The 11455-nt window shown below is 53.0% G+C and overlaps 1 protein-coding gene across 1 annotated transcript in view; it reads left to right on the top strand.

Annotated features, from left to right (window-relative positions):
- Window positions 1-4348: 4348 nt before the first annotated feature.
- The window catches only part of LOC144675034 (uncharacterized), a 15930-nt gene continuing 8823 nt past the window's right edge, over window positions 4349-11455 (top strand). Inside the window, exons 1-2 of the mRNA XM_078536093.1 lie at window positions 4349-4496; window positions 10149-10274. Of these exons, the coding sequence (XP_078392219.1) occupies window positions 4415-4496; window positions 10149-10274 (208 nt within the window). The 5' untranslated portion in view covers window positions 4349-4414. The remainder of the gene's footprint in view (window positions 4497-10148; window positions 10275-11455) is intronic.

The following is an 11455-nucleotide window of genomic DNA, read 5'->3' as shown; positions in this document are numbered from 1 at the left end:
GGCCTTGGGGATTAATTGGCGTTCAGTCCCATTAAATTCCCCAGCACTATTGTTTTAGTAATACTAATTTCCTTCAATACCTCCTTCTCACTAGAGCCTCGGTTTCCTAGAATTTCTGGCAAGTTATGTGTATCTTCCTCTGTGAAGACAGGCCAAAGTAGTTGTTTAATGGCTCTGCCATTTCCTTGTTTTCTCTTTCGGACTGTAAGGGACCTACATTTGTCTTCATTAATCTTTTTCTTTTTACACGCTTATAAGAGCTTTTTCAGACGTCTTTTCTGTTCCTTGCAAATTTGCTCGCGTAATTTAATTTCCCCTCTTAATCAATCTCTTGGTCCTCCTTTGCTGAATTCTGAACTGCTCCCAACCCTCTGGCCATGTTACAATTTTCCCGGAGTCCCTGGAGAGAGGGAAAGGGGGAGTGTATGTGTCTGTGTGTGTTTGCGTGTGTGAGCGAGACGGGAATGAGTGTGTGTGTGTGTGTCAGTATTTACAGAGGGTACTCGGAGAGTGTGTCAGTATTTACAGGGGGATCCCCGGGGAGTGTGTCAGTATTTACAGGGGGATCCCCGGGGAGTGTGTCAGTATTTACAGGGGGGTCGCCGGAGAGTGTGTCAGTATTTACAGGGGGATCCCCGGGGAGTGTGTCAGTATTGAGACATTTCTCAATACAAACAAGTCGAATGGTTCTGGAATTAAGCTCAGTGCCAACAGGAAGGAAGGATATTGCCTCCTGGGTGTGCACATCTCTGGCTGACCTCTGATTCATTGAGCACAGGAAGGTTTTCGAGGCCTATGAGTATAGTGCTGAAGAATTCTGAACTCTTTCCATATTGTAAACAGGGTTGATCGGATTTAAACCAATTTGTGTATCAGGATATCAGGACAAATGGTTCAGCTGGCAAAACACACCCACCACTCTCTCCCCACACCCCTGTACCTGTCCTGGGAGTGTTTGATGGGGACAGTGTAGAGGGAGCTTTACTCTGTATCTAACCCCGTGCTGTACCTGTCCTGGGAGTGTTTGATGCGGACAGTGTAAAGGGAGCTTTACTCTGTATCTAACCCCGTGCTGTACCTGTCCTGGGAGTGTTTTCTGCGGACAGTGTAGAGGGAGCTTTACTCTGTATCTAACCCCGTGCTGTACCTGTCCTGGGAGTGTTTGATGCGGACAGTGTAGAGGGAGCTTTACTCTGTATCTAACCCCGTGCTGTACCTGTCCTGGGAGTGTTTGATGCGGACAGTGTAGAGGGAGCTTTACTCTGTATCTAACCCCGTGCTGTACCTGTCCTGGGAGTGTTTGATGCGGACAGTGTAGAGGGAGCTTTACTCTGTATCTAACCCCGTGCTGTACCTGTCCTGGGAGTGTTTGATGGGGACAGTGTAGAGGGAGCTTTACTCTGTATCTAACTCCGCGCTGTACCTGTCCTGGGAGTGTTTGATGGGGACAGTGTAGAGGGAGCTTTACTCTGTATCTAACCCCGTGCTGTACCTGTCTTTGGAGTGTTTGATGGGGACAGTGTAGAGGGAGCTTTACTCTGTATCTAACCCCGTGCTGTACCTGTCCTGGGAGTGTTTGATGGGGACGGTGTAGAGGGAGCTTTACTCTGTATCTAACCCCGTGCTGTACCTGTCTTTGGAGTGTTTGATGGGGACGGTGTAGAGGGAGCTTTACTCTGTATCTAACCCCGTGCTATACCTGTCCTGGGAGTGTTTGATGGGGACGGTGTAGAGGGAGCTTTACTCTGTATCTAACCCCTTGCTGTACCTGTCCTGGGAGTGTTTGATGCGGACAGTGTAGAGGGAGCTTTACTCTGTATCTAACCCCGTGCTGTACCTGTCCTGGGAGTGTTTGATGCGGACAGTGTAAAGGGAGCTTTACTCTGTATCTAACCCCGTGCTGTACCTGTCCTGGGAGTGTTTGATGCGGACAGTGTAGAGGGAGCTTTACTCTGTATCTAACCCCGTGCTGTACCTGTCCTGGGAGTGTTTGATGCGGACAGTGTAGAGGGAGCTTTACTCTGTATCTAACCCCGTGCTGTACCTGTCCTGGGAGTGTTTGATGCGGACAGTGTAGAGGGAGCTTTACTCTGTATCTAACCCCGTGCTGTACCTGTCCTGGGAGTGTTTGATGGGGACAGTGTAGAGGGAGCTTTACTCTGTATCTAACTCCGCGCTGTACCTGTCCTGGGAGTGTTTGATGGGGACAGTGTAGAGGGAGCTTTACTCTGTATCTAACCCCGTGCTGTACCTGTCTTTGGAGTGTTTGATGGGGACAGTGTAGAGGGAGCTTTACTCTGTATCTAACCCCGTGCTGTACCTGTCCTGGGAGTGTTTGATGGGGACGGTGTAGAGGGAGCTTTACTCTGTATCTAACCCCGTGCTGTACCTGTCTTTGGAGTGTTTGATGGGGACGGTGTAGAGGGAGCTTTACTCTGTATCTAACCCCGTGCTATACCTGTCCTGGGAGTGTTTGATGGGGACGGTGTAGAGGGAGCTTTACTCTGTATCTAACCCCTTGCTGTACCTGTCCTGGGAGTGTTTGATGGGGACAGTGTAGAGGGAGCTTTACTCTGTATCTAACCCCGTGCTGTACCTGTCCTGGGAGTGTTTGATGGGGACAGTGTAGAGGGAGCTTTACTCTGTATCTAACCCCGTGCTGTACCTGTCCTGGGAGTGTTTGATGGGGACGGTGTAGAGGGAGCTTTACTCTGTATCTAACCCCGTGCTGTACCTGTCCTGGGAGTGTTTGATGGGGACGGTGTAGAGGGAGCTTTACTCTGTATCTAACCCCGTGCTGTACCTGTCCTGGGAGTGTTTGATGGGGACGGTGTAGAGGGAGCTTTACTCTGTATCTAACCCCGTGCTGTACCTGTCTTTGGAGTGTTTGATGGGGACGGTGTAGAGGGAGCTTTACTCTGTATCTAACCCCGTGCTATACCTGTCCTGGGAGTGTTTGATGGGGACGGTGTAGAGGGAGCTTTACTCTGTATCTAACCCCTTGCTGTACCTGTCCTGGGAGTGTTTGATGGGGACAGTGTAGAGGGAGCTTTACTCTGTATCTAACCCCGTGCTGTACCTGTCCTGGGAGTGTTTGATGGGGACAGTGTAGAGGGAGCTTTACTCTGTATCTAACCCCGTGCTGTACCTGTCCTGGGAGTGTTTGATGGGGACGGTGTAGAGGGAGCTTTACTCTGTATCTAACCCCGTGCTGTACCTGTCCTGGGAGTGTTTGATGGGGACGGTGTAGAGGGAGCTTTACTCTGTATCTAACCCCGTGCTGTACCTGTCCTGGGAGTGTTTTATTGAGTTTGAAAGCTCTGAGGTAAATTGTGTGAAGGAGATTGTCTGACTGTCTGATTGCGTGTGACACATGTAGAATGGTTGTTGTGTTCCGCACAGGCCTGTTTTACACCCACTGGCGTTCGCTGTTTGAATCCACCCCATCCCCTTGCTGGGTCTCACTTGGAACTCCATGGAATTAACTGCAGTTAGACAGAAAATGATGGCGGTCGAGGAATTGTCACCTTTGACCTCCTCAGTCGGCCTCACCTCTTGACCGCTGCATGATGGGTGGGGACCAGGGGGTCAGGTTAAGCTGGTAGTGGATGTGTTAGTGTGTGTATTTGGTGGGGGTGGGCAGGGGAGTGGGTGGGTGGGTGGTTGCCGATTGTGGGCTGAGTTCTCCCCGGGTCCTGAGACCCGATGTTTATCCCCGAGAGAGAGAGAGAGAGGGAGAGGGAGGGAGGGAGAAAAAGCGAAATCCCAGCTCACAACCCTTCACCCGTCTCGTTGGCGGCTGTGGGATCGTGCTGTGCAGGAAATGGCTCCCCTCGCTGGACCGCACGGTCCAAGAATGGTCCAGAGGGGAGGGAAACCCAACTCCACCCCCACCACCCCAAGATGACGGTGCGGCGATGGCATTGAATTGGGGGCAAGAATCTGTGGAGGACCTGGGGCCTGTGTGACCCTTGACCCCCCACCCCAGCCCAGCAGGCGCCAACGGCCACAGGAGAGGCCAAACCTTTAGCCAGGGACACTGGGGAGCCGGGCTGGGTTTGGTCAGACACTTTTCCAATGGCTCTTGGCCCAGGTTTGTGCCTGGAGGCGGCGAAGGATACAAAATGGAGGGACAGAGGAAGGAGCCTGAGGCCTAGGCGTATCCTTGGGACCCCAGTGCGCCTCAAAAATCCCCGAAAGGTTGTGAAATAATGATTCCGCCCCGGGAATGTTGAGCCGGAGTGGGTTTGGAAGTTCATGGGGAGACACGGGAGTGCTGTAAACACCATTGACGGATGTGGTCTACATTCCAATCTCTCTCTCTCTCTCTCTCTCCGTTACCAGGCCGCTGGCCGTCCCACTCGGCTGCTGCGCTGGGCTGATCCCCTTCCACGTCCCTTAGCGGCGCCCACGGATGTCGGAGTCTGAGAAAGTCCTCGTCCATTGCCCAGGACACGAGTCCCAGACAGACTCTGGGAAAGAAGCCGCCCGGAACGGTGAGTGTCCCAGTCTTCCTCCGTAACCAGGCCGATCCGGCCGGCCGGGTGTGGCGCCCGAGCGGCAGAGCGGGCAGGGCCGCGGGTGAGGGGTGGGGAGGCGGGTAGCGCTGGGGGGGGCAGAATGAAGATATCCCGCTCGGAATGCCGCGCGCAGTCCCGATCTCCGTCGCACACTGGGAATACCGCGCGCAGTTCCGGTCTCCGTCGCACACTGGGAATACCGTGCTCAGTTCCGGTCTCCGTCGCACACTGGGAATACCGTGCGCAGTTCCGGTCTCCATCACACACTGGGAATACCGTGCACATTTCCAGTCTCCGTCACACAATGGGAATACTGTGCACAGTTCATGTCTCCATAACACACTGGGAATACTGTGCACAGTTCCGGTCTCTGTATCCCACCTGGAATACTGTACACAGTTCCGGTCTCCATATCCCACTTGGAATACCGTGCGCAGTTCCAGTCTCCGTAATACACTGGGAATACCGTGCACAGTTCCAGTCTCCGTATCCCACATGGAATACTGTGTGCAGTTCTGGTCTCCGTAACACACTGGGAATACCGTGCACAGTTCCAGTCTCCGTATCCCACTTGGAATACTGCTCACAGTTCCAGTCTCCGTATCCCACTTGGAATACTGTGTGCAATTCTGGTCTCCGTAACACACTGGGAATACCGTGCACAGTTCCAGTCTCCGTATCCCACTTGGAATACTGCTCACAGTTCCAGTCTCCGTATCCCACTTGGAATACTGTGCACAATTCCGGTTTCTGTATATTGAGGCACTGGAGAAGGTGCAAAAAAGATTCATGTTCTGCACCCCACCTGCCCAATATCACACACCCCAGAGTGGGCATAGGCTGGGAGGGATATTTAAAAGACTGGAACTGTGCACAGTATTCCTGGTGTGTTACGGAGACCAGAAGTGTGCACAGTATTCCCAGTGTGTCACAGAGACCGGAACTCTGCACGATATTCCCAGTGTGTTACAGAGACCAGAACTGTGCACAATATTCCAAGTGTGATACGGAGACCGGAACTGTGCACAGTATTTCAAGTGGGATAGGGAGACCGGAACTGTGCACGGTATTCCAAGTGGGATACGGAGACCGGAACTGTGCACAGTATTTCAAGTGGGATAGGGAGACCGGAACTGTGCACGGTATTCCAAGTGGGATACGGAGACCGGGATCGTGCACGGTATTGATAGGCTGCTCTATGAGGCGGGACTCCCTCCCGAGAGAGGGTGGGGGGGGTGGGGGGTGGTGGGAAACCCATCCCCAGCCAAATAGGGCACGCCGGGGAGTCACATGGCTGCTGAGGAGGCAACATCGGCGGGGATGCATTCTCCATGGAGTCTTCGGTTGACAGGAAGGAAAAGTCCACCATCTTAAATATCCTGGCCTTGGTTTCCCTAGGCAGGCCTGGCTCCACCCAAAATACCCGCTCCCTGTTCTGATGTGAGTCATATCTCACGGATGGCCAGAACGTACACGAAAGTGAAACTCCTTCTCACCACGCTTCCCATCACCGACATAATGCGCATCCTGACAGTTTAATCGGTAAATGGCTCCATGTCTCCTTGTCTGGATGTATAAAGATGTCAGGTGGTTTCCTAGGCATCCCAGGCAGACGGTGCAATGTATCTCCACTGTGGCCGCCGCTAAGCACATGATGGTAGTTCTGGAAGTTTCCGATCGGTTTAAAAATGGACAAAGGCTAGCATGACAAACCCCTGGAATGTAACACTGTTTTTGCATTGTATGAACCTTCCAGCCAAGCCAACACGGAAGGCTAGTAGACAAGACGTCTGCACCAGCCAGCGCCGGACAAAGGCAGAGCTATTTGTGACTCCTCCTCTCCAATATTGTGCTAATGGTTCAGCAGTTACCTGCTCAGAACACAATGGGTTTAACAAGGGGGCCTCGTTAGCTGAATAGCTCGACCCGAAACCCACCCTGTCACATGACCGAGACTTGAGCTGTTTGAATTGCTTTAATTATGCAGCTTTTGGGTTTTACCTTCAGTCGCTGTTTAACCTTGGCAGAGAAGCAGGGCTCCAGACTAGCAGCCTGCCTCTGTTTGTCATTTACTACTTCACAGGTAGCAACGGAAAGAGCCCTGCCCAGGTTTAACTTGCCTGGCCCTCAACATCCTGGGGGTTACCATTGACCAGAAACTGAACTGGACCCAGCCAGATAAATACTGTGGCTACAAGAGCAGGTCAGAGGCTGGGAATCCTGCGGAGAGTAACTCACCTCCTGACTCCCCCAAAGCCTGTCCCCCATCTACAAGGCACAAGTCAGGAGTGTGATGGGATAATCCCCACTTGCCTGGATGAGTTGCAGCTCCCACAACACTCAAAAAGTTCAACACCATCCAGGACAAAGCAGCCCCGCTCGATCGGCACCCCATCCACAAACATTCACTCCCTCCACCACCGACGCACAGGGGCAGCAGTGTGTGTACCATCTACAAGATGCACTGCAGCAACTCACCAAGGCTCCTTCGACAGCGCCGCCCAAACTCACCACCTCTACCACCTAGAAGGACAAGGGCAGCAGACACATGGGGAACACCCACCACCTGCAAGTTCCCCCTCCGAGCCACACTCACCATCCCGACTTGGAAATATATCGGCCGTTCCTTCACTGTCGCTGGGTCAAAATCCTGGAACTCCCTCCCTAACAGCGCCGTGGGTGCACCTACACCACACGGGGACTGCAGCGGCTCAAGAAGGCAGCTCACCCACCACCGTCTCAAGGGGGAAATTAGGGATGGGCAATAAATGCTGGGCCCGGCCAGCGACCCCCACACCCCGGGAATGAAGCTGAGCGAGAGAGATTCTTGATTAACAAGGGGGGTGAAAGGTTATCGGGGGTGAAAGGTTATCGGTGGGGCGGGAATGTGGGGTCGAGGTTACAATCAGGTCAGCCACCATCTTATCGAATGGGGGAAACAGGCTCGAGGGGCCGAGTGGCCTCATCCCGCTCCCAATTCGAACGTACGTACAACCTCCACAACCCCTCAACGTCAACAAGCTTCAGTTTTAAGGTCTTAAGAACCGCGGACTCAATTTTATTGAAAAGAATATACTTTATCCTTGAAACATGTAGAAGTGGGTGACATTAATTGTTCACGTTTGACCCCAGATATTGTGTAAAAAAGGTCAGCTTTCTTTCAGTTCAGCTACGAGGTGCCTCACTGCACTTACCACGTTTACAGTATAGTTTCATGTCAAGTGTGCTCCGGTAGATACAGCCCTAGGGTTGTATCCAGCCCTTTCAGTGAGCTATGGGGGGCGGGGTAGGGCCTTAGATGGTGGCCCTTTGCCCATTGTCTGTCTGCCCCCAGCTTTAGTGCGTCCCTCAGCACCTCGTCCTGGGCCTTGGAACGCGCCAACCTGCCCACACTCGGTCAGGGATGACTCTTTACGCTGGAGGACCAGCAAGTGCATCTCTGGGAGCAACCCGTAGAGCACAGAGTCACATTTAGAATATTGTGAGCAATTTTGGGCCCCGTATCTCAGGAAGGATGTGCTGGCCCCTGGAGAGGGTCCAGAGGAGGTTCACGAGAACGATCCCAGGAACGAAAGGCTTAACCACATGAGGAACGTTTGAGGACTCTGGGTCTATACTCGATGGAGTTTAGAAGGATGAGGGGGGATCTGATTGAAACTTACAGAATACTGAAAGGCCTGGATAGAGTGGGACGTGGGGGAAGATGTTTCCATTAGTAGGAGAGACTAGGACCTGAGGGCACAGCTTCAGAGTAAAGGGAAGACCTTTTAGAACAGAGATGAGGAGAAACTTCTTTAGCCAGAGAGAGTGGGTGAATCTATGGAATTCATTGCCACAGAAGGCTGTGGAGGCCAGGTCATTGAGTGTATTTAAGACCGAGATAGATAGGTTCCTGATGGGTTAGGGGGATCAAAGGTTACGGGGAGAAGGCGGGAGAATGGGGTTGAGAAACTTATCAGCCATGATTGAATGGCGGAGCAGACTCGATGGGCCGAATGGCCTAATTTCTGCTCCTATATCTTATGGTCTTATACGGACATACAAAATAGGGGCAGGGGTAGGCTAGAGTTCCAAACTCGCACAGCCCTCTGAGAGAAAAACATTTCTCCTCATCTCTGTCCTAAAAGGGCGACCCCTAATTTTAAAACAGTGACCTCCCCCCTAGTTCTGGTCTCACCCACAAGAGGAAACGTCCTTTCCGCGCCCACCTTGTCGAGACTGTTCAGGGTCTTATATACTTCAATCGAATCACCCCCTCACTCTCCTAAACTCCATTGGAAACAAGCCCAGTCTGTCCGACCTTTCCTCATCCAGACAACCCACTCATTCCAGGTCTCAACCCAGTAAACCTCCTCCGATCTGCCTCCAACGCGTTTACATCCTTCCTTAAATAAGGGGACCGAAACTGCGCTCAGTATTCGAGGTGCGGTCTCACCAATGCCCTGTATATGGTGCTTGGGGTGATATATGAGCACGGCTACAGGATTGGCTAACTAACAGGAAACAGAGTAAGGATAAATGGGTCATTTTTTGGTTGGCAAACTGTAACCGTTGGAGTGCCGCAGGGATCAGTACTGGGGCCTCATCTATTTCCGATCTATATCACTGACTCGGGTGAAGGGACCGAGTTTATTATAGCCGGGTTTGCTGATGATACGAGGATAAGTCGGAAAGTAAGCTGTGTGGAGGATACAAAGGGTCTTCAAAGGGATGGAGATAGGCTAAGTGAGTGGGCAAAAAACTTGGCAGACGGAGTACAATGTGAAAGAAAGTGAGCGGGTCTGCTTTGGCAGGAAGAATAGAGAAACACTATTGAAATGGAGAGAGATTGTAGAAAGTTACGGTGTAGAGGGATCTGGGTGTCCTGGTACATGAATCACAAGAAGTTGGTATGCAGATGCAGCGAGTGATTGGGACGGCAAATGGAAAGTTGTCCTTTATTGCGAGGGGTGGGGGATGGAGTATAAAAGTGGGGAAGTCTTGCTACAACTGGACAGGGCGTTGGTGAGGACGCTCCTGGGGCACTGTGGACAGTTCTGGTCCCCTTACTTCAGGAGGGACAGACTCGCATCGGAAGCCGTTCAGAGAAGGTTCACTCGGCCGATTCCTGGGACGAAGGGGGGTTTGTCTGATGGGGAAAGGTTGAGCAGGTTGGGCCTCTACCCATTGGAGTTTAGAAGAATGAGAGGTGATCTTATTGAAACATATCAGATTCTGAGGGGAGGGGGTTTGACAGGGTGGATGCTGAGGGGATGTTTCTCACCCCCTCGTGGGAGGGAATCTAGAACGAGGGAAGGGGGGCACAGTTTCAGAATGAGGGGTCTCCCATTGAAGACGGAGACGAGGAGGAATTTCTTCTCTCAGAGGGTGGTCAGTCTGTGGAATTCTCTCCCCCAGAGAGCAGCGGTGGCTGGGTCACTGAATATATTCAAGGCCGAGTGAGACAGATTTCTGACAACGAGAGGGGGAGTCGAGGGTTATTGCAGGGGGGAGGACAGGAAAGTGGGACTGAGGCTCCAATCTAGTCACAATCTTACTGTATGGGGGAGCAGGGTCGAGGGGCTGAATGGCCTCCTCCTGCTCCTAAGTCCTATTTAACCTCCCGTATTTTCTCTCTCTTTACCCCAGATGACAAGGGCGGAGATGGTTACTCGTCAGACAGCCAGCGCTCCCTTACCGGAGATGAGTTCACCGCCAACGAGAGCTCGTGCCTCATTCCGACTCCAGGAGGACCGACCTTGGCTACGCCGCGAGGTAGAGACACCTCACACTGCCAGCCAGGGACAGAACCAATCTCGGCCCCAGGGCCAGAACCAAACTAGGCCCAGGGACAGAACCAATCTGGGCCCAGGGACAGAACCAATCTCGGCCCTAGGGCTAGAACCAAACTAGGCCCAGGGACAGAACCAAACTAGGCCCAGGGCCAGAACCAAACTAGGCCCTAGGGCTAGAACCAAACTAGGCCCAGGGACAGAACCAATCTCGGCCCTAGGGCTAGAACCAAACTAGGCCCAGGGACAGAACCAAACTAGGCCCAGGGCCAGAACCAAACTAGGCCCTAGGGCTAGAACCAAACTAGGCCCAGGGACAGAACCAAACTAGGCCCAGGGACAGAACCAAACTAGGCCCAGGGACAGAACCAAACTAGGCCCTAGGGCTAGAACCAAACTAGGCCCAGGGACAGAACCAAACTAGGCCCAGGGCCAGAACCAAACTAGGCCCAGGGCCAGAACCAATCTTGGCCCTAGGGCCAGAACCAAACTAGGCCCAGGGCCAGAACCAAACTAGGCCCAGGGCCAGAACCAAACTAGGCCCAGGGACAGAACCAAACTAGGCCCTAGGGCTAGAACCAAACTAGGCCCAGGGCCAGAACAAATCTCGGCCCTAGGGCCAGAACCAAACTAGGCCCAGGGCCAGAACCAAACTAGGCCCAGGGACAGAACCAAACTAGGCCCAGGGCCAGAACCAAACTAGGCCCAGGGACAGAACCAAACTAGGCCCAGGGCCAGGCCCCCCTCACCCCCTCCTCCCACCCCAGCAGCTAGGGAGGGAGGGAGGGATCCGGGGGCTCTCTGGCTCTGACTGGCTGGAAGTCAGTGCCGCTCACTGGGGTACAGGACAGTATGCCCCCCCTCAACCGTCCCACTCCATCTGCTGCCTCTCCTACACCTCCGGTGCTGGGGGTGGGGGGGGGGGTGGTGGGGGGGAATGGGGTGGGGGGTGGGTATGAGGCGCAATCTTAGCCGAGCTGGAAAATGTACGAGGGGGAAAGGAGGAGAGAGAGCGTGTGAGAGAAAGAGGGAAAGAACTTTGGAGAGAAAGAGAGAGAGAACATGTGAGAGAAAGAGGGAGAGAGTGGATGAGAGAAAGAGGGAGAGAACATGTGAGAGAAAGAGGGAGAGAACGGGTGAGAAAAAGAGAGAGAGAACGTGTGA

This window comes from Cetorhinus maximus, unplaced genomic scaffold, assembly GCF_964194155.1.
Source record: "Cetorhinus maximus unplaced genomic scaffold, sCetMax3.hap1.1 HAP1_SCAFFOLD_895, whole genome shotgun sequence".
NCBI lineage: Eukaryota > Metazoa > Chordata > Chondrichthyes > Lamniformes > Cetorhinidae > Cetorhinus > Cetorhinus maximus.
The sequence above is the reverse complement of the archived record's forward strand: the minus strand, read 5'-3'. Positions and strand labels throughout refer to the sequence as shown.